Genomic DNA, 26,884 nt, shown 5'->3' with positions numbered 1-26,884 from the left:
ATGACAACAAAGACTTTATTGAAAATCCCTACTGTTGACTATTCACCGAAAAACGTGTGTAGACTTCGACTCGAAACTTCGGCTTGCATCCAAGATTTTTTTTGTGCATGAAAAGCCCCAAAAAAACTCACCAAAGTCCAAAACAAACAACGATGCCACAAAATGTCATCATAATATATGCACAAACTCTTCCGAACTGTTTCGGCTGGGAAGCAGGACACCTTAAGAAGTCATTTTATAGTTTGGGTGAACTACCCTTTGAAAGTGAAATTTCTGTATCAGAGTATCCATATAGACAATGTTAGTGAGTGTGTGTGTCCTCTTAATGAGTGACAGTGATGTTATTGTGTTGGCGTCCATCAACCAGTGATATCTGTGTTTCAGTGATATAAATGTGTATAGCTTGTTCTTGGTCACAGCCTCCTGCTCTCCAGCTGGAAGTCCGCTTTCTGTTTCTGTTTCTCCATCATTGTCTCCAGCTCTGTGGATTTGCGGACATCCTAATAGAGAGGAGAGAGAGACCGAGAAAGAAAGGAAGAAATACAGTCGGTTAAGGGGCTAGTAGAGATACTTTGCAAACGTTAGGGAGCTAGTAGTTACTTTGCCAACGTTAGGGAGGTAGTAGTTACTTTGCTAACTTTAGGGAGCCAGTAGTTACTTTGCAAGTAGAGTTACTTTGCCTACATTAAGGAACTAGTAGTTACTTTGCAAGTAGAGTTACTTTTTCTACATTAAGGAACTAGTAGTTACTTTGCAAGTAGAGTTACTTTGCCTACATTAAGGAACTAGTAGTTACTTTGCTAACATTAAGGAACTAGTAGTTACTTTGCAAATGTTAGGGAGCTAGTAGTTACTTTGCCAACGTTAGGGAGCTAGTAGTTATTCAAACCCTGGTCCAGTGACTGTCAAGCTAACACCCTAACCATTACACCAAGAGGTCTGAACCTCTTTTTTTAATCTTCTTTTTATTTCACCTTTATTTAACCAGGTAGGCTAGTTGAGAACAAGTTCTCATTTACAAGTGCGACCTGTCCAAGATAAAGCAAAGCAGTGCGACAGAAATAACAACACAGGGTTACACATGGAATAAACAAGCGTACAGTCAATAACACAATATAAAAAAATAAAGCCTATATACAGTGTGTGCAAATGGCATGAGGAGGTAAGGCAATAAATAGGCCATAGTAGCAAAGTAATTACAATTAGCAGATTAACACTGGAGTGATAGATGAGCAGATGATGATGATCAGATGATGGTGTGTAAGTAGGGATACTGGTGTGCAAAAGAGCAGCAAAGTAAAAACAATATGGGGACGAGGTAGATTGGGTGGGCTATTTACAGATGGACTATGTACAGCTGCAGCGATCGGTTAGCTGCTCAGATAGCTGATGTTTAAAGTTAGTGAGGGAAATGTAAGTTTCCAGCTTCAGGGATCTTTGCAATTCATAAATTAATTTACACACTGAACTCTGTCTGCGAAATAGTTGGTGAACCAGGCGAGGCAGTCATTTGAGAAACCAAGGCTATTGAGTCTGCCGATAAGAATACAGTGATTGACAGAGACGAAAGCCTTGGCCAGGTTGATGAAGACGGCTGCACAGTACTGTCTTTTATCGATGGCGGTAATGATATCGTTTAGTACCTTGAGCGTAGCTGAGATGCACCCGTGACCAGCTCAGAAACCGGATTGCACAGCGGAGAAGGTACGGTGGGATTCGAAATGGTCAGTGATCTGTTTATTAACTTGGCTTTCAAAGACTTTAGAAAGGAAGGGCAGGATGGATATAGGTCTGTAACAGTTTGGGTCTAGAGTGTCACCCCCTTTGAAGGGGAGGATGACCGCGGCAGTTTTCCAATCTTTAGGGATCTCGGACGAAACGAAAGAGAGGTTGAACAGACTGGTAATAGGGGTTGCAACAATGGCGGCGGATAATTTTAGAAAGAGAGAGTCCAGATTGTCTAGACCAGCTGATTTGTACGGGTCCATCTTTAGCTGCTCTTTCAGAACATCTGTGATCTGGATTTGGGTGAAGGAGAAGCTGGGGAGAAATGCTTATTGAAATTTTCGATTATCATGGATTTATCGGTGGTGACCGTGTTACCTAGCCTCAGTACAGTGGGCAGCTGGGAGGAGGTGTTCTTGTTCTCCATGGACTTTACAGTGTCCCAAAACTTTTTGGAGTTAGATCTACAGGATGCAAATTTAGGTTTGAAAAAGCTGGCCTTTGCTTTGACTGACTGTATTGGTTCCTTACTTCCCTGAACAGTTGCATATCGCGGGGACTATTCAATACTATTGCAGTGCGCCACAGGATGTTTTTGTGCTGGTCAAGGGCAGTCAGGTCTGGAGTGAACCAAGGGCTACATCTGTTCTTAGTTGTACATTTTTTGAAAGGGACATGCTTATTTAAGATGGTGAGGAAATTACTTTTAAGAACGACCAGGCATCCTCGACTGACGGGATGAGGTCAATATCCTTCCAGGATACCTGGGCGAGGTCGATTAGAAAGGCCTGCTCGCAGAAGCGTTTTAGGGAGCGTTTGACAGTGATGAGGGGTGGTCGTTTGACCGCGGACCCATAGTGGATGCAGGCAATGAGGCAGTGATTGCTGAGATCCAGATTTCTGGGAGTGGTAGAATAGATTCAGTGCATAATGTGCAGACAGGGGTATGGTGGGGTGTGGGTACAGTGGAGGTAAGCCCAGGCACTGAGTGATGATAAGAGAGGTTGCATCTCTGGACACGCTGGTTATACTGGGTGAGGTCACCGCATGTGTGGGAGGTGGGACAAAGGAGGTATCTAAGGCATGTACAATGGGGCTAGGGGCTCCGCAGTAAACTAAAACGATGATAATTATGCTAAACAACAGTATACAAGGCATATTGACATTTGAGAGAGACATAAAGCGAGGTATAAAGCAATCACAGGTGTTGATTGGGAGAGCTAGCCAAGTCAACAACGGGTAAGACAACAACAGCTAATCAGCTAAGACAACAACAACAGGTAAAATGGCGATGAATGGGCAGAGAGGATCAGTTAACTACACACAGGGCCTGAGTTCGGAGCTAGGGCTGACAGATAAACAAAGGTAAACAAAGTGGAGTACCGTGACAAATGAACAGTCCAGCAGGCATCTGCTATGTAGCCACGTGATCATACGGTCCAGTGTACAGCAATAGATGGAACAGGGAAGCCGCGGGGTAGTCGTTGCTACGCTAGCACGCGGGAGACACAGCGTTTAAAGTTAGCAGTCCGGGGTAAGTAGAAGCGTCTGCTCTGTCGTCTGGAAATGCCGGTTGAAGGCACAGCTGATGGAATTACGTCTGCGGACCAGTTGTGGTGGTACAGCGGGGCGCCGTGTCGACGAAGGGACCGGGCCAGATGGCGAAAGAGGTATTGTAGTTGTGGTAATTTTGTTTGCTAGCCGGGAGATGCGCCTGGCTCAGGGCTAGCTTCGGGGCTAGGTCACTCAGTGGCAGCTAGCTAGCTGTGATGATCAATGGTCCAGTATTTACAGCAGGAATCTGGCTTTGTAGTGGAGAAAAACAGTCCGAGGCTGGCAGGTATTATCCAGGTTAAAAAAACGTCTGGTGCCTGAGCAGAGGGTAAAGGCCGCTAGCAGTGGCAAACAATGACTAAATAGCTAGTACCTTAGCTAATTAGTTGGCTACCTACTGATAAAAGTTTTGGCTATTGGGTCTAAAAAAATGTGGGGATCCGTGTCACATTGAGTGAGGCGAGTTACCGGAAAGTATATTTAATATATTTAATATATAATATATTTATATTTATATTTATATAATATATATATATATATACTATATATTTATATATAATATATATTTAAAAATGGAAAGAGATTGAAATAGAAATTGGAATATATACAAAAAAGACGAAAAATACAAAAAGTAAACGAGAGGACAACAAACCATATCTGCACTGCTACGCCATCTTGGATTTGTGTCACTTGAGGAAGTCTCTAGGTGCTGGATTAAGGTTCTACAATTTATTGGTTAGATTCCAAAATGGAAAATGACTCACTTCATTCCCTTCATTCAATAAAACAGGAAGTATAGTCCTTTTAACATAACTTGACATTTCAAACAACCTTGTCCATCCAACAATATATTGTATGAGATTCATGTGTTACACATCTAACATCAGTCCATCATTATAAGTATTAATTAATCTACACCCAGAAACTCCCAGAGACTCCCAGGCACGCTGAATAGGAAAGAGGCGAGAGAAGGAGGGAGGGAAGAGGAGAGAGAGCAGGAGAAAAGGAGGGAGGGAAGAGGAGAGAGAAAAAATCATGGGAACCAAGGATCCATCTATAATGTGAGAGTTGTGTCAACCAGAAGAGAAGGATGGGAACCAAGGATCCATCTATAATGTGAGAGTTGTGTCAACCAGAAGAGAAGGAAACAGAGGGAAAGGAGAAATAAGAGGATAACTGAGGAAGTGATGTGTTTTGATACAACACTATAATAGTTGTGATGAGAATGGGATTGCCAGTCAATGGAGTTGCCAGTCAATGGGATTCTCAGTCAATGGGGTTGCCAGTCAATGGGGTTGCCAGTCAATAGGGTTGTCAGTCAATGGGGTTGCCAGTCAATGGTGTTGCGAGTTAATAGGGTTGCTTGTACCTCCAGTAAAGCCTTCTGCACCATCATCTGGCTGTACACTCTGGCACCCTCCTCTGGTGAAAACATACGCAGGTCCTCTTTACTCAGGGCAAACAGCTCAGCACCAGTGAGTCTCCCCAGCAGTGTTACTGTCCTGAATGGAGAGAGATATAAGGAACAGTAAGGTGGTTAGACGTGTTACTGTCCTGAATGGAGAGAGATACGGGACAGTAAGGTGGTTAGAAGTGTTACTGTACTGAATGGAGAGAGAGATAAGGGACAGTAAGGTGGTCAGAAGCGTTACTGTCCTGAATGGAGAGAGAGACAGTAAGGTGGTCAGAAGCGTTACTGTCCTGAATGGAGAGAGAGACAGTAAGGTGGTCAAAAGTGTTACTGTCCTGAATGGCGAGAGATAAGGGACAGTAAGGTGGTCAGAAGTGTTACTGTCCTGAATGGAGAGAGATAAGGGACAGTAAGGTGGTCAGAAGTGTTACTGTCCTGAATGGAGAGAGATAAGGGACAGTAAGGTGGTCAGAAGTGTTACTGTCCTGAATGGAGAGAGATAAGGGACAGTAAGGTGGTCAGAAGTGTTACTGTCCTGAGTGGAGAGAGAGACATGGGACAGTAAGGGGGTCAGAAGTGTTACTGTCCTGCATGGAGAGAGAGATAGGGCAGAGTAAGGTAAGGTGGTCTTTATTATGGCCATGCTAGAAAGGATAGACGTGTGACAGAAGTATAGTGTATATCAAGTATACTGTAGTAGACTGAACTAGCTCCACTACACCCACTCACGGCTCAGTGAAGCCCTTCCCTCTCAGCCAGCCCTCTACCTCCGCAGGAGGGGAGTGGTAGTCCAGGGGGGCCGAGGTGTCTGTGGTGCGGGGGATCACTAGGGGACGGATGGAGCCCGCCCTGCCGTTGGCCAGCCGCTGGAGGAGCTCATCGTTCACCATAAAGCCTGTGTACAGGGGTCACACACACATTTAATGTCAGTTAAGAATGTGTACATACTGTATACGCACACTGTTACAAGCATGTTCTCACTTATAAACATGTATTCTATCACACACACACAACTACACACACACACGCACGCGCACATGCACACGCACGCACACACACACACACATTGACTACACATTGACTACATAGCTTTAGGGTTAGATATTACATTGACTACATTGACTTGGACTACACAGCTTTAGGGTTAGACATTACATTGACTACACAGCTTTAGGGTTAGATATTACATTGACTACATTGACTTGGACTACACAGCTTTAGGGTTAGACATTACATTGACTACATTGACTTGGACTACACAGCTTTAGGGTTAGATATTACATTGACTACATTGACTTGGACTACACAGCTTTAGGGTTAGACATTACATTGACTACATTGACTTGGACTACACAGCTTTAGGGTTAGACATTACATTGACTACATTGACTTGGACTACACAGCTTTAGGGTTAGACATTACATTGACTACATTGACTTGGACTACACAGCTTTAGGGCTAGACATTACATTGACTACACAGCTTTAGGGTTAGATATTACATTGACTACATTGACTTGGACTACACAGCTTTAGGGTTAGACATTACATTGACTACACAGCTTTAGGGTTAGATATTACATTGACTACATTGACTTGGACTACACAGCTTTAGGGCTAGACATTACATTGACTACACAGCTTTAGGGTTAGATATTACATTGACTACATTGACTTGGACTACACAGCTTTAGGGCTAGACATTACATTGACTACATTGACTTGGACTACACAGCTTTAGGGCTAGACATTACATTGACTACATTGACTTGGACTACACAGCTTTAGGGCTAGACATTACATTGACTACATTTTTTTTTTTTTTTTTTTTTACCTTTATTTAACTAGGCAAGTCAGTTAAGAACAAATTCTTATTTACAATGACGGCCTAGGAACAGTGGGTTAACTGCCTGTTCAGGGGCAGAACGACAGATTTGTACCTTGTCAGCTCGGGGGTTTGAACTTGCAACCTTCCGGTTACTAGTCCAACGCTCTAACCACTAGGCTACCCTGCCGCCCCATTGACTTGGACTACACAGCTTTAGGGTTAGACATTACATTGACTACATTGACTTGGACTACACAGCTTTAGGGTTAGACATTACATTGACTACACAGCTTTAGGGTTAGACATTACATTGACTACATTGACTTGGACTACACAGCTTTAGGGTTAGACATTACATTGACTACACAGCTTTAGGGCTAGACATTACATTGACTACATTGACTTGGACTACACAGCTTTAGGGCTAGACATTACATTGACTACATTGACTTGGACTACACAGCTTTAGGGCTAGACATTACATTGACTACATTGACTTGGACTACACAGCTTTAGGGCTAGACATTACATTGACTACACAGCTTTAGGGTTAGACATTACATTGACTACATTGACTTGGACTACACAGCTTTAGGGCTAGATATTACATTGACTACATTGACTTGGACTACACAGCTTTAGGGCTAGACATTACATTGACTACATTGACTTGGACTACACAGCTTTAGGGCTAGACATTACATTGACTACATTGACTTGGACTACACAGCTTTAGGGCTAGACATTACATTGACTACATTGACTTGGACTACACAGCTTTAGGGTTAGATATTACATTGACTACACAGCTTTAGGGCTAGACATTACATTGACTACATTGACTTGGACTACACAGCTTTAGGGCTAGACATTACATTGACTACATTGACTTGGACTACACAGCTTTAGGGCTAGACATTACATTGACTACACAGCTTTAGGGTTAGACATTACATTGACTACATTGACTTGGACTACACAGCTTTAGGGTTAGACATTACATTGACTACATTGACTTGGACTACACAGCTTTAGGGTTAGACATTACATTGACTACATTGACTTGGACTACACAGCTTTAGGGTTAGATATTACATTGACTACATTGTAGTCATTTAACCCATTTTACCAGAGGGATCTAGAGTGGGTGGATATTATCAGGAGGCTTAGCAACATGATACAGAACATGCAGGTATAACACAACCACTAAACCTTTAGAAGTAGCCAGCCGGTCTGCAGTGCTATGAACAGAAAACACAGTGTCTGATAAGAGTAGTGCTATTCTGAATCCCAAATGGCACCCTATTCCCTATATAGTGTACTATTTCTGGTATTGAATTGTATTAAAAAAAAGAGTAGTGCACTATATAGGGAATAGGATTGTTAAAACAGCCACACATTCAGATTTAGTTATTCTCTATACACCCCTAGTTTGTCCCTTTATTTAGAATGCCTGACAGCTCATCAGTCAATCACCCCTAACTTTCTACCCAATCAGAGGCATTCTCTTCCACCTGTTAGTTGTAAGTCCCGCCTCCAGCCAGTGAGTTGCAGTGATGGAAAGTTTGGCTCTTTTTACTGACTCGGATCTTTCAGACTCGTTCAGTCAAAAGAACAAATGTTTTGACTCATTAGGTTCATTTGAGTCAGTAATGCCCAGAGCGTGCAGGACCCCCTACCGGCGAACAATGAACTGAAAACTCAAAAAACGTATGATTCTATAAGCCTCTCATTCACATGTTGTTCACCAGCCACCATAAATTCATTAAAAATCCTACAATGTGATTTTCTGGATTTTTTTTACAGGCCTCTCTCATCTTTTTAAGTGGGAGAACTTGCACAATTGGTGGCTGACTAAATACTTTTTTGTCCCACTGTATCTTTATTATAGTGGTTACTTTATGTCTGTAAGACAGTCATATATTAGTTATAGTAGTTACTTTATGTCTATAAGACAGTCATATATTAGTTATAGTAGTTACTTTATGTCTATAAGACAGACATATCTTTATTATAGTGGTTACTTTATGTCTATAAGACAGTCATATCTTTATTATAGTGGTTACGTTATGTCTGTAAGACAGTCATGTCTTTGTTACAGCAGTTACATTCTATGCAGAGTCAGTGTTATACTGTACAGCCTCTTCACTACTGCAGCAGCTTATTAGTCATGTATAGCATGTTGAGTTGGGTTAGTGAGTTATGAAGAGTTAACACGGCTGTCATAGAATGTTGAGTTGGGTTAGTGAGTTATGAAGAGTTAACACGGCTGTCATAGAATGTTGTAGTGTCATGTAAATGAAGAGTTAACATGGCTGTCATAGAATGTTGTAGTGTTATGTAAATGCAGAGTTAACATGGCTGTCATAGAATGTTCTAGTGTCATGTAAATGAAGAGTTAACACGGCTGTCATAGAATGTTGTAGTGTTATGTAAATGCAGAGTTAACATGGCTGTCATAGAATGTTCTAGTGTCATGTAAATGAAGAGTTAACATGGCTGTCATAGAATGTTGTAGTGTCATGTAAATGAAGAGTTAACATGGCTGTCATAGAATGTTGTCGTGTCATGTAAATGAAGAGTTAACATGGCTGTCATAGAATGTTGTAGTGTCATGTAAATGAAGAGTTAACACGGCTGTCATAGAATGTTGTCGTGTCATGTAAATGAAGAGTTAACATGGCTGTCATATAATGTTGTCGTGTCATGTAAATGAAGAGTTAACATGGCTGTCATAGAATGTTGTAGTGTCATGTAAATGAAGAGTTAACACGGCTGTCATAGAATGTTGTAGTGTCATGTAAATGAAGAGTTAACATGGCTGTCATATAATGTTGTCGTGTCATGTAAATGAAGAGTTAACATGGCTGTCATAGAATGTTCTAGTGTCATGTAAATGAAGAGTTAACACGGCTGTCATAGAATGTTGTAGTGTCATGTAAATGAAGAGTTAACATGGCTGTCATAGAATGTTGTAGTGTCATGTAAATGAAGAGTTAACACGGCTGTCATAGAATGTTGTAGTGTCATGTAAATGAAGAGTTAACATGGCTGTCATAGAATGTTGTAGTGTCATGTAAATGAAGAGTTAACACGGCTGTCATAGAATGTTGTCGTGTCATGTAAATGAAGAGTTAACACGGCTGTCATAGAATGTTGTCGTGTCATGTAAATGAAGAGTTAACACGGCTGTCATAGAATGTTGTAGTGTCATGTAAATGAAGAGTTAACACGGCTGTCATAGAATGTTGTAGTGTCATGTAAATGAAGAGTTAACTATGGCTGTCATAGAATGTTCTAGTGTCATGTAAATGAAGAGTTAACATGGCTGTCATAGAATGTTGTAGTGTCATGTAAATGAAGAGTTAACATGGCTGTCATAGAATGTTGTAGTGTCATGTAAATGAAGAGCTAACATGGCTGTCATAGAATGTTGTAGTGTCATGTAAATGAAGAGTTAACATGGCTGTCATCGAATGTTGTAGTGTCATGTAAATGAAGAGTTAACATGGCTGTCATAGAATGTTCTAGTGTCATGTAAATGAAGAGCTAACATGGCTGTCATAGAATGTTGTAGTGTCATGTAAATGAAGAGTTAACATGGCTGTCATAGAATGTTGTAGTGTCATGTAGTGTCATGTAAATGAAGAGTTAACATGGCTGTCATAGAATGTTCTAGTGTCATGTAAATGAAGAGCTAACATGGCTGTCATAGAATGTTCTAGTGTCATGTAAATGAAGAGTTAAAATGGCTGTCATAGAATGTTGTAGTGTCATGTAAATGAAGAGTTAACATGGCTGTCATAGAATGTTGTAGTGTCACGTAAATGAAGAGTTAACATGGCTGTCATAGAATGTTGTAGTGTCATGTAAATGAAGAGTTAACATGGCTGTCATAGAATGTTGTAGTGTCATGTAAATGAAGAGTTAACATGGCTGTCATAGAATGTTGTAGTGTCATGTAAATGAAGAGTTACCATGGCTGTCATAAAATGTTCTAGTGTCATGTAAATGAAGAGTTACCATGGCTGTCATAGAATGTTGTAGTGTCATGTAAATGAAGAGTTAACATGGCTGTCATAGAATGTTGTAGTGTCATGTAAATGAAGAGTTAACATGGCTGTCATAGAATGTTGTAGTGTCATGTAAATGAAGAGTTAACATGGCTGTCATAGAATGTTGTAGTGTCATGTAAATGAAGAGTTAACATGGCTGTCATAGAATGTTGTAGTGTCATGTAAATGAAGAGTTAACATGGCTGTCATAGAATGTTGTAGTGTCATGTAAATGAAGAGTTAACATGGCTGTCATAGAATGTTGTAGTGTCATGTAAATGAAGAGTTAACATGGCTGTCATAGAATGTTGTAGTGTCATGTAAATGAAGAGTTAACATGGCTGTCATAGAATGTTGTAGTATCATGTAAATGAAGATTTAACATGGCTGTCATAGAATGTTGTAGTGTCACGTAAATGAAGAGTTAACATGGCTGTCATAGAATGTTGTAGTGTCATGTAAATGAAGAGTTAACATGGCTGTCATAGAATGTTGTAGTGTCATGTAAATGAAGAGTTAACATGGCTGTCATAGAATGTTGTAGTGTCATGTAAATGAAGAGTTAACATGGCTGTCATAGAATGTTGTAGTGTCATGTAAATGCATCATAATGCAGAAACCTCATTGGCTAATCTATTTAAATACATGGAGGAAAATGTGTCAACGGTCAGAGGGAGGAATGTGTACCTGGAGGTGGGTGGTGACACTGACCACTATAGACCACCAAACCACAGGCTTACCTTTGTCTCTGTCGCCCCCTGTCATGGTGGAGGGGGACATGCTGTGAGGACGGCGGGGCACGGCGGGGAGGTTGGCCCCTTCTCTGCTGGAGGGGGTGTAGGAGAAGTGCCTTGCAGGGGCGAAGGGCACCTTCTGTCAAACAGAAACACAAACACACAGGGTAACTCAGATGAGTCGGTGAGTATGTGTCTATTAAGCCCAGTTCAGATACAACAGCCGAGATGAGACGGTTTTATGCCATTTTAGAACGAAATTAGCTTGATCTGTTGTAGTTTTAGAACGTCTCATGTTGTCTGCGGTAGTTTCCAAGATTCAACACCTCAAATCTTAGCTAAAGATGAAATGGATCCGTTTAGCCAATCAGAAAACAGTGTGCTGACATTCTGTGTTTAGCCAAGCAGCTAGCTAGCTAACCAAGCAGACCACTAGCTAGTTAACCAAGCAGACCACTAGCTAGTTAACCAAGCAGACCACTAGCTAGTTAACCAAGCAGACCAATAGCTAGCTTGCTGATATTTATCTGACAAGTCACAAAGTGTGTATTTCATAATACTTGTTTGCTACAACAAGTGGGGACTTTGTATCAAAGTTGTATCACATCATTGTAAAGAGGCACCGTTAGTGTGGAAATGGTGTCAACCGTGTGCGTGTGTGTGTGTGTGTGTGTGTGTGTGTGTGTGTGTGTGTGTGTGTGTGTGTGTGTGTTTGTGTGTGCTTCCGTGCGTGCTTGCGCGCGTCCGTGCGTCCGTGCGTCCATTACCTTGGACTGTCTGAGTGCCACTGGGCTATCCCTATGGTTGTTGTTGAGGGCAGACAGAGGCTCCAGAATGTTGAAGGGAACAAACCCAATCTGGTCAAAGTTATTGCGGCACTTCCACCAACGATTTGACGACTCAATCACCTAAAAGAGAGAGGATTCGAATTAGGATTTTTATTCATAATATGGAATTGTGATTCACTTGTTGTTATAAATAATGTGTTCGCTCTATGTGTTCATGGCCATGTGAGATATACTGAATCAAGACAATAAAGCTCACAGAATGGAATTAATTTGTGAGAACTGTTTAAGTAAGGAGGATAATTCAATACATGTGAACTTCTGTAAATTATAGTTGAGTGACACAAGGAGACCTTATAGGCTCTGGTCAAAGGAAGCGCACTATATAGGGAGTAGGGTCTTGTTTGAGACTCAGACAGTATTTAACATGCAGTTCACACATTATTATAGTGTTGTCATGTAGTACAAACATTCTAGAATAAAAACCTCCAGAGTTTCTCCCTGCAGCACGGAGAGTTCACTGCTGTTCCTGGCAACAAAGCCGTAGCTGCAGCTGAACATTCTCTCGCCCTCAGGTGGGAGTTCACTGCCATCTCTGGAGGAGAAACAGACAGTCCTAGGGTCAATCTCAGTTGTCAGACAGTCCTAGGGTCAATCTCAGTTCTAACAGACAGTCCTAGGGTCAATCTCAGTTGTAACAGACAGTCCTAGGGTCAATCTCAGTTGTCAGACAGTCCTAGGGTCAATCTCAGTTCTAACAGACAGTCCTAGGGTCAATCTCAGTTGTATCAGACAGTCCTAGGGTCAATCTCAGTTGTATCAGACAGTCCTAGGGTCAATCTCAGTTGTAACAGACAGTCCTAGGGTCAATCTCAGTTGTAACAGACAGTCCTAGGGTCGATCTCAATTGTATTTCCTTGATTCCTCAAGTCCAATCTCCTTGCCAACTTCTCAGCCATATTGGATTAGAAGGTTGACAGTCCCTCCCCTTTAAACCTAATTGAGAATTGAGGAAAGATGAATTTGCCACCCTTCTGCCAAAGCATGCACTTGCCCACTCCCTATCATGGATTTAAGCATTGGCTTGGTCTAAGCATTGCCTGGAGTGAGTTTCCAACGTTGGTAAATCCATAATGGGGAATGTGCACATGAAGAGACGGGTGTAGATGAATGAAACTCCCATCTAACTGTGTGATCAGTTTGTGTTACCTGTCATCTAACTGTGTGATCAGTTTGTGTTACCTGTCATCTAACTGTGTGATCAGTTTGTGTTACCTGTCATTTAACTGTGTGATCCGTTTGTGTTACCTGTCATCTGTGTGATCCGTTTGTGTTACCTGTCATCTAACTGTGTGATCAGTTTGTGTTACCTGTCATCTAACTGTGTGATCAGTTTGTGTTACCTGTCATCTATCTGTGTGATCAGTTTGTGTTACCTGTCATCTATCTGTGTGATCAGTTTGTGTTACCTGTCATCTAACTGTGTGATCAGTTTGTGTTACCTGTCATCTAACTGTGTGATCAGTTTGTGTTACCTGTCATCTAACTGTGTGATCAGTTTGTGTTACCTGTCATCTAACTGTGTGATCAGTTTGTGTTACCTGTCATCTATCTGTGTGATCAGTTTGTGTTACCTGTCATCTATCTGTGTGATCAGTTTGTGTTACCTGTCATCTAACTGTGTGATCCGTTTGTGTTACCTGTCATCTAACTGTGTGATCCGTTTGTGTTACCTGTCATCTAACTGTGGGATCCGTTTGTGTTACCTGTCATCTGTGTGATCAGTTTGTGTTACCTGTCATCTCTCTGTGTGATCAGTTTGTTTTACCTGTCATCTAACTGTGTGATCCGTTTGTGTTACCTGTCATCTAACTGTGGGATCCGTTTGTGTTACCTGTCATCTGTGTGATCAGTTTGTGTTACCTGTCATCTCTCTGTGTGATCAGTTTGTTTTACCTGTCATCTAACTGTGTGATCAGTTTGTGTTACCTGTCATCTAACTGTGTGATCCGTTTGTGTTACCTGTCATCTAACTGTGTGATCCGTTTGTGTTACCTGTCATCTAACTGTGTGATCAGTTTGTGTTACCTGTCATCTCTCTGTGTGATCAGTTTGTTTTACCTGTCATCTAACTGTGTGATCAGTTTGTGTTACCTGCCATCTAACTGTGTGATCAGTTTGTGTTACCTGTCATCTAACTGTGGGATCAGTTTGTGTTACCTGTCATCTAACTGTGTGATCAGTTTGTGTTACCTGTCATCTAACTGTGTGATCAGTTTGTGTTTCCTGTCATCTAACTGTGTGATCAGTTTGTGTTACCTGTCATCTAACTGTGTGATCAGTTTGTGTTACCTGTCATCTAACTGTGTGATCAGTTTGTGTTACCTGTCATCTAACTGTGTGATCAGTTTGTGTTACCTGTCATCTAACTGTGTGATCAGTTTGTGTTACCTGTCATCTATCTGTGTGATCAGTTTGTGTTACCTGTCATCTCTCACACACAGATGTTGTTTCTTTGTAATATTGATGGTGTTTTGAAAAACAGTAGGACTGTTCATTACAGCGTGGAATAAAGAGTTAATAACATGGGAGTAAAGGAAACTAGTTTTAATGACTTACTGTTTTACTATATTAATGATGTATTATTAATAATGTTATATATTATATATGAAATATATAAATAGTAGGAAAGTAATAACTGTTTTTTTAAAACACCCCCTCTGTTTTATGGACACAGGAAGTTATTGGATCCAAGCACTCTATCATAAAACTTAGTGAAAGGTGAAAGGTGCCATAATCAGTGGTGAAACTGTGTTTCTCGTGAACTGTGTGAATCAGTAAACAAAAAGCTTTACAGCAGTTATTGGGGAAGTCAGAAACGTACGATTCATCAGTGTGCTGGACTGAGCTGGGTCCTTCCTCAGCCTGGTCAGGAGGGTCCTAAATTAGGGAAGGAATAAGAAGGAATGATGACATAATTACATCTAATCAATTACAATCTAAATACGATACCTCTACACTGTACAGTTCCACTAGACAATGCTACAGTAAGTATACCTCTACACTGTACAGTTCCACTAGACAATGCTACAGAAAGTATACCTCTACACTGTACAGTTCCACTAGACAATGCTACAGTAAGTACACCTCTACACTGTACAGTTCCACTAGACAATGCTACAGTAAGTATACCTCTACACTGTACAGTTCCACTAGACAATGCTACAGTAAGTACACCTCTACACTGTACAGTTCCAATAGACAATGCTACAGTAAGTATACCTCTACACTGTACAGTTCCACTAGCCAATGCTACAGTAAGTATACCTCTCCACTGTACAGTTCCACTAGACAATGCTACAGTAAGTATACCTCTACACTGTACAGTTCCACTAGACAATACTACAGTAAGTAGACCTCTACACTGTACAGTTCCACTAGACAATGCTACAGTAAGTACACCTCTACACTGTACAGTTCCACTAGACAATACTACAGTAAGTATACCTCTCCACTGTACAGTTCCACTAGCCAATTCTACAGTAAGTACACCTCTACACTGTACAGTTCCACTAGACAATGCTACAGTAAGTATACCTCTACACTGTATTGAAGAGCGTCCTGTTTGTGCTGTGACTTGATTGGGTCCTCCCAAAGTTGACCTTCTGGGTCAAAGGCCTCAGGCTGCCATCCATCCAGAAAGACAGGTGAGTATGGAGGAACAGACTCAACAAGCTGGGAGCTGGGAGAGAAAGAGGCCAAAGGTCAGGACGTGTCTTGGGCCTTGTCTATGGATGACAATGTGCATATGAACTACACACAATCATACAGATGCCGTATCTTAATTTGATAATCCTGTTGTTGCAGGAATTTTCGTGCTCAACAGGAAATGCAAACATGTACTGTATTCAAGGGTTAAAAAGGCTTCTAAAGTTTGTATTTTCCATTTTAAATGTCTTACTTGCACCCTGCAAAAAATGTCTAACTATAATCCACACAACAACAAACATTTCCTGTTGCTGCAGGAATATTTTCCTGCTTTGTGAATCAGGCTCAAATTAAGATACGGCATCTGTACATCAATAAGCACAGACATCATAGCAGTACACACACACACACACACACACACACACACACACACACACACACACACACACACACACACACACACACACACACCAGTTTCACCTATAGTTCAGTTGGTAGAGCATGGTGCTTGTAACACCAGTATAGTGGGTTTGATTCCCGGGACCACCTATATGTATGATGCATAAATGACAGTAAGTCGGTTTAGATAAATGCATCTGCTAAATAGCATATATGATTATATTACCAATGTAAGGTCCAGTTAGGCCCTAGGGAGATCCAAAGCTCCTTCTCTTCATCGGTCAGGTGTTTCTGCAGTAGAGACACAGCACCACTGGTCAAGGCTGGACTGACCACAGTCGCCCCCATCTCTGGCCCGTCAGTAGTCTTCACCATCTGAAACCAGAGAGCGAGAGAGAGACATGGATCGATATCAGACTTAACACTGATGTCCACCTGTGACACAGAGACAGATAGACAGACAGACAGATAATCATACAGTATCACCACAGATAGAACAATGAACCAGATATTTCAACAGGTGAATGTGAAGCATCCGATTGGCGTTTCCACTCACTACCAAATATGGTCATGAGAGGAAGCTCATTGATTTTGGCCGACATTCTGCTAATTTTCTCATTGCTGAAACATTTGATCTCTATAAAGTTTTCTGTTCCCAAAACTATAATTTGTTACGAACAGAGTGGACTAAGTTTTGTAGACATTACCGTTTGCCAAAGTTTCTAAAATGTGCGTTGTTTAGAAGGAGTGCAAGGGTGGATGGAGTTATTGCACATGCACACTTCACAGATAGCATTGCTGGTTAGGTATCCTGTGGCTGTGCTGATAAGGAGTGAACATCTAGCCTGGTCCCAGGTATGTTGGTACAGCATTGTCAGCAACCAATGGAGTTGGCCACTACAGAACACACAGATCTGGGATCAGGCCAGTAAATACCTACCAAGACCAGTGGACAGATCTGGGACCAGGCTAGTAAATACCTGCCAGGCCTTGTGGACAGGTCTGTGATCAGGCTAGTAAATACATACCAGGCCCAGTGGACAGGTCTGGGACCTGTGCACAGGTCTGGGATCAGTCTAGTAAATACCTACCAGGCCCAGTGGACAGGTCTGGGATCAGTCTAGTAAATACCTACCAGGCCCAGTGGACAGGTCTGGGATCAGTCTATTAAATACATACCAGGCCCAGTGGACAGATCTGGGATCAGGCTAGTAAATACATACCAGGCCCAGTGGACAGATCTGGGATCAGGCTAGTAAATACATACCAGGCCCAGTGGACAGATCTGGGATCAGGCTAGTAAATACATACCAGGCCCAGTGGACAGGTCTGGGACCTGTGGACAGGTCTGGGATCAGTCTAGTAAATACCTACCAGGCCTAGTGGACAGGTCTGGGATCAGTCTAGTAAATACCTACCAGGCCCAGTGGACAGGTCTGGGATCAGGCTAGTAAATACATACCAGGCCCAGTGGACAGATCTGGGACCAGTCTAGTAAATACCTACCAGGCCCAGTGGACAGGTCTGGGATCAGTCTAGTAAATACCTACCAGGCCCAGTGGACAGGTCTGGGACCAGTCTAGTAAATACATACCAGGCCCAGTGAACAGATCTGGGACCAGTCTAGTAAATACATACCAGGCCCAGGGGAATAAAGACGTGATGCACCAGCTCCCCAGAAGACGGCTCTGTGATGGACGACTTCAGGCGGTCCTGAAAGCAAAATAATGGAATCATAATAATCATAATATTTATCCTAAGCAACTTAACAGTCTCGCTGCATATATTTGATGTACGGCTGGTCCTGGGAATGGAAGCCTGCCGATGCTAATGCTCTACTAACTGAGCTACAGATAGTAAAACAGAGGACTGAGATTCTTTTTCTAAAGGGAAAACAGAGATCTGTATTTTTATTACATGATAGGACAGATGTAGGAACATATTGGGAGATAGACAGAGGGCAGACAGATGTAGGAACATATTGGGAGATAGGCAGAAGGTAGACAGATGTAGGAACATATTGGGAGATAGACAGAGGGCAGACAGATGTAGGAACATATTGGGAGATAGACAGAGGGCAGACAGATGTAGGAACATATTGGGAGATAGACAGAGGGTAGACAGATGTAGGAACATATTGGGAGATAGACAGAGGGCAGACAGATGTAGGAACATATTGGGAGATAGACAGAGGGCAGACAGATGTAGGAACATATTGGGAGATAGGCAGAAGGTAGACAGATGTAGGAACATATTGGGAGATAGACAGAGGGCAGACAGAGGAAGGAACATATTGGGAGATAGACAGAGGGCAGACAGATGTAGGAACATATTGGGAGATAGACAGAGGGCAGAAAATATGTAAGGATGCTGGAACCCCGTCTCCAAGGGGACATGTGTTGTCCAGAGTCGAGAAGGTTAGCACTACACCAGACCCCGGAGTATACTGAGGTGAGAAAATTAGAAAGAAATTAGCCTTTCATACGAAAGATTGATTTTGTGTGACAGAGAGGGACAATGGACAGAAACAAATGCCTCTGTTAGTCCACTACATGGGCTCACCAGCAGACAGAAGGAGTACTTGACTTTCTGAAAAATGTCAACAAACTCCTCCTCAGGTGGAGGGCAGGCTTTCAGGGTCAGCAAATCATCTGCACACAAAACACAAAACAATCAACTACTATGATGGGGATTCATCAATGAAATAACATGTAACAATAGTACCCAGAACGCATGTACAACTTTATTCATTTCACTAGACCCTTCCTCCTGCTAGACCCTTCCTCCTGCTAGACCCTTCCTCCTGCTAGACCCTTCCTCCTGCTAGACCCTTCCTCCTCCTAGACCCTTCCTCCTACAAGACCCTTCCTCCTGTTCATCGCTTCTTGAGGTGCCTCTGCACAGTTCCACTAGACAATGCTACATTAAGAATACCTCTACACTATACAGTTCCACTAGACAATGCTACAGTAAGTATACCTCTACACTGTGTTGAAGAGCATCCTGTTTGTGCTGTGACTTGATTGGGTCCTGAGATTGCTACATGAGTTTTCTTACTTTTAAATTAATGATATGTGCCCATTGATTATTGAAGAATATAACTTATAAATGAGCCATACCCCATCAGAACCCGAAATATATTTTTTACCTCCAATGTTTGTAAACAATGCAATTGTAAACAAACACTGTATAGCCAAAAAACATGGCTAAAACTATTATTTTGGTCTCATTTTTGGTATCATCTATTTTTGAGAGGTGAGAGTGGTTACATTCCTCCAGCCCCATCCGACAGCTGTTTACCACCTTTAATAACTCTCTCTCTCTTTCTCTCTCTCTCTCTCTCTCTCTCTCTCTCTCTCTCTCTCTCTCTCTCTCTCTCTCTCTCTCTCTCTCCCCTCTCTCTCTCTCTCTCTCTCTCTCTCTCTCTCTCTCTCTCTCTCTCTCTCTCTCTCTCTCCTCTCTCTCCCACTCCTGCCCTCTCTCTCCTCTCTCTCTCTCTCTCTCTCTCTCTCTCTCTCCCTCTCTCTCCTCTCTCTCTCTCTCTCTCTCTCTCTCTCTCTCTCTCTCTCCCTCTCTCTCTCTCTCTCTCACCATCCTGCTTCTCTTTCTTCTTGCTTTTTCTGCTCTTCCTCTTCGTCTGGTTGAGGATGCTCTGAGCCTCAGCAGCCTGCTGCAGGCGTCCCATGAAGCGCTCCACGTCATCAAAACAGTGGTTTAGGATCTCCTGAAGGAAGAACACATCCCAGCTTAACCAGACACATCAATGCATTGGTCTGGTGAGAGCAGCCATGCACACACACACAAAGAATCACAGACACACACACACACACCTGCACATGCACACACACACAAAGACACACACACACACACGCACAAACACAAAGACACACGCACACACACGCACGCACACAAGCGCGCGCACATACACACACGCACATGCACACGCACACAAAGACACACACACAAAGACACACAAGCACATGCACACACGCACACAGACACACACACACACATGCACACAAACACACACACACAAAGACACACAAGCACGCAAACACACACGCACACATGCACACACACACAAAGACACACAAACACACACACAAAGACACTCACACACATGCACACACACATTTGCATACATACTGTATGAACACACAAATACAGATACATACCACCTCTCTCTCTGCATGTCCTCGAGATGTGTATTTTGGCTCACTACTGGCCCCATTCACTGACGAGAGATATAACATAGATGTCAGTTTAAACAACACACACACACATGCACGCACACATACACATGCACGCACACATACACATACAGTGCACACACATACACACACACACACACACACACATGCACGCACACATACACATACAGTGCACACACATACACACACACACACACACACACACATGCACGCACACATACACATACAGTGCACACACATACACACACACCTTTGAACACCTTTGTGTAGCCATGGGAAGGAAGTTGACCATCATGGGGCATGACTCTAACACCTGATGGCTTTCTAGAACGTACTGGGGGTGGTGTCCCAGACATCTGAGAGAGAGAGAGAGAGAGAGAGAGAGGAGAGGAGAGGAGAGGAGAGGAGAGGAGAGGAGAGGAGAGGAGAGGAGAGGAGAGGAGAGGAGAGGAGAGGAGAGTGTGTGTGTGTTTAAAAATATATATTTCACCTTTATTTAACCAGGTAGGCCAGTTGAGAACAAGTTCTCATTTACAATTGCGACCTGGCCAAGACAAAGCAAAGCAGTTCGACACATACAACGACACAGAGTTACACATGGAGTAAAACAAACATACAGTAGAAAAATAAGTCTATATGCAATGTGAGCAAATGAGGTGAGATAAGGGAGGTAAAGGGGAAAAAAGGCCATGCTGGCAAAGTAAATACAATATAGCAAGTGGAATGTGCAAAGTAGAGATAGAAATAATGGGGTGCAAATGAGCAAAATAAATAAATACAGTAGGGGGAGAGGTAGTTGTTTGGGCTAAATTATAGATGGGTTATGTACAGGTGCAGTAATCTGTGAGCTGCTCTGACAGCTGGTGCTTAAAGCTAGTGAGGGAGATAAGTGTTTCCAGTTTCAGAGATTTTGTAGTTCGTTCCAGTCATTGGCAGCAGATAACTGGAAGAAGAGGCAGCCAAAGGAAGAATTGGCTTTGGGGGTGACCAGAGAGATATACCGAACCTGCTGGAGCGCGTGCTACAGGTGGGTGCTGCTATGGTGACCAGCGAGCTGAGATAAGGGGGGACTTTACCTAGCAGGGTCTTGTAGATGACCTGGAGCCAGGGGGTTTGGCGACGAGTATGAAGCGAAGGCCAGCCAACGAGAGCTTACAGGTCGCACTGGTGGGTAGTATATGGGGCTTTGGTGACAAAACGGATGGCACTGTGATAGATTGCATCCAATTTATTGAGTAGGGTCCTGGAGGCTATTTTGTAAATGACATCGCCGAAGTCGGGGATCGGTAGGATGGTCAGTTTTATGTTTGACAGCATGAGTGAAGGATGCTTTCTTGCGAAATAGGAAGCCAATTCTAGATTTAACTTTGGATTGGAGATGTTTGATGTGAGTCTGGAAGGAGAGTTTACAGTCTAACCAGACACCTAGGTATTTGTAGTTGTCCACGTATTCTAAGTCAGAGCCGTCCAGAGTAGTGATGTTGGACGGGCGGGCAGGTGCAGGCAGCGATCGGTTGAAGAGCATGCATTTAGTTTTACTTGTATTTAAGAGCAATTGGAGGCCACGGAAGGAGAGTTGTATGGCATTGAAGCTCGTCTGGAGGGTTGTTAACACAGTGTCCAGAGAAGGGCCAGAAGTATACAGAATGGGGTCGTCTGCGTAGAGGTGGATCAGAGACTCACCAGCAGCAAGAGCGACATCATTGATGTATACAGAGAAGAGAGTCGGTCCAAGAATTGAACCCTGTGGCACCCCCATGGAGACTGCCAGAGGCCCGGACAACAGGCCCTCCGATTTTACACACTGAACTCTATCAGAGAAGTAGTTGGTGAACCAGGCGAGGCAATCATTTGAGAAACCAAGGCTATCGAGTCTGCCGATGAGGATGTGGTGATTGACAGAGTCGAAAGCCTTGGGCAGGTCAATATACGTGTAATGGTGATGCCATAAATAAGTATTTTTGTTATATTCCTTAAGACGTCAGCACGCTTTAGTTCGTCTGGCGGCTAGTCCGAGTGTGCTTGCATACTTCCCCAAAATACTTTCGCTTGAAAAAACGAGAAAAAAAGCGTCAATAGTACTGTTTGTCCATTTTGAGACCCTGTAGCCAGAATTCACTTCCTCAAAATAGTAATCTGTTAATTTTGACGTTCTTGCCGAGGAGATCTTAGTCGCACAATTTTACATATCAATAAATTAGTCTAGCGACCAGCTATCTAATTTAAATTTGATCTACTCCCTATGGCAAAATATGCAGAATTGCAGGAATTTAACTAAAAACATATAATATATTGATGTTGGCAGACCTAAGAGCAACTGAGGTCCCTCATGATGAGTTCAGTTTTTTTGTGGCCCCACCCCCATCAGTTACCCATCCCTGATCTACACTGATCCACTTCCTTCAGATCTGTAATGGCTCAATAGGTAGGGACTAGCACTTAGATTAGGACAGAGATTCAATCAAGGCGTAGGGACTAGCACTTAGATAAGGACAGAGATTCAATCAGGAGGTAGGGACTAGGATTTAGATTAGGACAGAGATTCAATCAGGAGGTAGGGACTAGGATTTAGATTAGGACAGAGATTAAATCAGGAGGTAGGGACTAGGATTTAGATTAGGACAGAGATTAAATCAGGAGGTAGGGACTAGGATTTAGATTAGGACAGAGATTCAATCCGAGGCAGGTTGTAGCGCATTTGACATTAACCTTTGGTGACTAGAACTTGCAACCCCCCCAAAAATTCCTAACTTTATGCAAACGTCAGCACTTCAACCGTGCAATAACCAAATGGGGGAGGGAAGCTCTCATTAGCAAGCTTTGACATAGACTACCACCATGTGATTCAGAAGGCAGTACAACCATAGACTACCACCATGTGATTCAGAAGACAGTACAACCATAGACTATCACCATGTGAATCAGAAGGCAGGACAACCATAGACTACCACCATGTGATTCAGAAGGCAGGACAACCATAGACTACCACCATGTGATTCAGAAGGCAGTACAACAACCATAGACTACCACCATGTGATTCAGAAGGCAGGACAACCATAGACTATCCCCATGTGATTCAGAAGGCAGTACAACCATAGACTATCACCATGTGATTCAGAAGGCAGTACAACCATAGACTACCACAATGTGATTCAGAAGGCAGGACAACCATAGACTATCACCATGTGATTCAGAAGGCAGTACAACAACCATAGACTATCACCATGTGATTCATTAGGTACTGTACAACCACGGGGGGGGGGATTTCATTTTAACTGCCCAGTCAGATCTCACCAACAGGGGGCAGCAGTGTAACTGCCCAGTCAGATCTCACCAACAGGGGACAGCAGTGTAACTGACCCGTCATATCTCACCAACAGGGGGCAGCAGTATAACTGCCCAGTCAGATCTCACCAACAGGGGGCAGCAGTATAACTGCCCAGTCAGATCTCACCAACAGGGGGCAGCAGTGTAACTGCCCAGTCAGATCTCACCAACAGGGGGCAGCAGTGTAACTGACCAGTCAGATTTCACCAACAGGGGGCAGCAGTGTAACTGCCCAGTCAGATCTCACCAACAGGGGGCAGCAGTGTAACTGCCCAGTCAGATCTCACCAACAGGGGGCAGCAGTGTAACTGCCCAGTCAGATTTCACCAACAGGGGACAGCAGTATAACTGCCCAGTCAGATCTCACCAACAGGGGGCAGCAGTATAACTGCCCAGTCAGATCTCACCAACAGGGGGCAGCAGTGTAACTGCCCAGTCAGATCTCACCAACAGGGGGCAGCAGTGTAACTGACCAGTCAGATTTCACCAACAGGGGGCAGCAGTGTAACTGCCCAGTCAGATCTCACCAACAGGGGGCAGCAGTGTAACTGCCCAGTCAGATCTCACCAACAGGGGGCAGCAGTGTAACTGCCCAGTCAGATTTCACCAACAGGGGACAGCAGTATAACTGCCCAGTCAGATCTCACCAACAGGGGGCAGCAGTGTAACTGCCCAGTCAGATCTCACCAACAGGGGGCAGCAGTGTAACTGACCAGTCAGATTTCACCAACAGGGGACAGCAGTGTAACTGCCCAGTCAGATCTCACCAACAGGGGGCAGCAGTATAACTGCCCAGTCAGATCTCACCAGCAGGGGGCAGCAGTATAACTGCCCAGTCAGATCTCACCAACAGGGGGCAACAGTGTAACTGCCCAGTCAGATCTCACCAACAGGGGGCAGCAGTGTAACTGCCCAGTCAGATTTCACCAACTGCCCAGTCAGATCTCACCAGCAGGGGGCAGCAGTATAACTGCCCAGTCAGATCTCACCAACAGGGGGCAACAGTGTAACTGCCCAGTCAGATCTCACCAACAGGGGGCAGCAGTGTAACTGCCCAGTCAGTATAACTGCCCCGTCAGATCTCACCAACAGGGGGCAGCAGTATAACTGCCCAGTCAGATCTCACCAACAGGGGGCAGCAGTGTAACTGCCCCGTCAGAATACAAAAGGTAGAAAAGTTAAGAAGAGAAATACAGTCGGTTGTCTTATGACAACACAATGCTTAACAGAGACATACATAACGCATTGGACATTACAAATATATTGCAGAAAGTCAGGTCAAAAGTGCATCAGCACGAAAGTAAAACAAAAACTGCCTTTTGGATGAAGTACCTTGGTCAAGGGCACAACGGCAGTAGATGGCACATGAGATTGTAGCAGTTCTCATCTCACATATCTCCTGTAAACTCTTCCACATACAGTACATACACCCTTGACAACATAAATAACTGACTTTTGAAATACCGTGAGGTATTTTACTAGGCAAGTCAGTTAAGAACAAATTCTTATTTTACAATTACGGCCTACCCCGGCCAAACCCTCCCCTAACCCGGACAACGCTGGAACAATTGTGCGCCGCCCTATGGGACTTCCGATCACGGCCGGTTGTGATACACCCCGGGATCGAACCAGGGTCTGTAGTGACGCCTCTAGCAGTTTCATTAACTGAAAACAGTGGAAGATGGAGATCCCTCTACTACCTGTACTGTAAAAATAAAAATACAACAACAAAAAACAGGAAGAGGCCTGAGGTGTGCGTCACATTGTCACATTCCCTCAGCTGACAGTGAGAATGCTGTTTAGCATTCCAATGTGTGTGCATGTGTGTCTGTGTGTGGGTCACTGACAGATTCAGTGCAATGACATCATAGACCAAATCCATAATCACAGTTATTTTCCTGATATTGACTTCTTCTATTGAAATCCATAAGGCTGATTTAAAAAATGTATTTTAAAGAAAACCGTGTGTCAAAATATGTTTCTATAATTCTGATCAGACAGTCTGCCTCTAAAGGGTACTGTCAAGATACCCTGCCCCTTTTAACAATGTATTGACTTTAACTCACATGTCAAACTCATTCCACGGAGGGCAGAGTATTTTTTGCTCCTCCCTTGTAATTGGTTGATGAATTAAGGTTACTAATTAGTAAGGAACTCCCCTCACCTGGTTGTCTAGGTTTTAATTGAAAGGAAAAAAAACAAAAAACAGCAGACACTAGGCCCTCCATGGAATGAGTTTGACACCCCTGGTTTAACTGGTCCTTACTCTGCTCATCTCTCTCTCTGTCTCTCTTTCTCTCTCTCTCCCCTTGTCTATATTCACAACAACTACACACGACTGACAGTCCTGTCTAACCTCACACCAAACTGTTCATGATGGTCTTCACACCTTTCTCACACACACACACACACACACACACACACACACACACACACACACACACACACACACACACAGGGTATAATCCATATAGAAATTGTCAGTACCTTTTGGTGTGTGTCTGCGTGTATTCCTCCAGCCCAGTCCAACAGCCTTGTCTGTCTACTGTCACATCCTGCTCTGTTTACACCAGTCTGTCTGTCCCTCCTTCTGGAGATATGCAAGAACGAGAAAAACAAGTCTAGCCTTCCTCTCTCCACAAATCTCACTTGGTTTCTCTCTCTCTCTCTCTCTCTCTCTCTCTCTCTCTCTCTCTCTCTCTCTCTCTCTCACACACACACACACAGACACAGACACACTCACACACACTTTCTCTGTGACACAGTTCTCTTAGTTGTTGCCTGTGCTAAGGGCTGATCTGATCTGAATCTGAAATATAAATAAGCCCTGCCATGCAATCTCCAATGACAAACACGTCTGTTTAAATATGTTTTCCTGTTCTTAGTAGCGTTGTTATCAATGAATGTCTAAGTGTCACCAAACACCTACATTTTCAAAACATGATATTGCCTTGCAGTACAATTCTTCAAATGGTAGAAGTTGTGTGTACGTATGGACATGGCCCGAGGTGTCTGTGGAGATACTTTCCTGTCTAGTTCAAAAATTGAATAAGTATCCACCTTTGCAGGAAAAGGAAAACTGGAGCCCGAAGGTTTGGAGTCTTTTCTTGTGCGTATGCACCTTTAATACATGATAATAAGATGAGAT

General features: G+C 43.1%; 1 protein-coding gene across 1 annotated transcript; it reads right to left on the bottom strand.

Moving 5' to 3' along the window:
• Positions 1-26,352, bottom strand: LOC110487476 (epidermal growth factor receptor kinase substrate 8-like protein 1). The gene is made up of 15 exons (XM_036941901.1): positions 26,224-26,352; positions 20,660-20,765; positions 20,374-20,432; positions 19,790-19,922; positions 18,761-18,849; positions 17,837-17,911; positions 16,425-16,573; positions 15,689-15,833; positions 14,976-15,031; positions 12,578-12,686; positions 12,074-12,214; positions 11,313-11,445; positions 5,420-5,585; positions 4,649-4,781; positions 1-500 (listed from the first exon to the last, which is right to left on the bottom strand). The coding sequence occupies exons 2-15, from the start codon at positions 20,763-20,765 to the stop codon at positions 414-416; spliced, it is 1,581 nt and encodes a 526-aa protein (XP_036797796.1). The 5' UTR covers positions 26,224-26,352; the 3' UTR covers positions 1-413.
• Between the last annotated feature and the right edge of the window lie 532 nt (positions 26,353-26,884).

The sequence above is a fragment of the Oncorhynchus mykiss genome, chromosome 13 (genome assembly GCF_013265735.2).
Source record: "Oncorhynchus mykiss isolate Arlee chromosome 13, USDA_OmykA_1.1, whole genome shotgun sequence".
Classification (NCBI taxonomy): Eukaryota; Metazoa; Chordata; class Actinopteri; order Salmoniformes; family Salmonidae; genus Oncorhynchus; species Oncorhynchus mykiss.
Note: the sequence above shows the minus strand (reverse complement) of the source record. Positions and strands in the feature narration are given on the sequence as shown.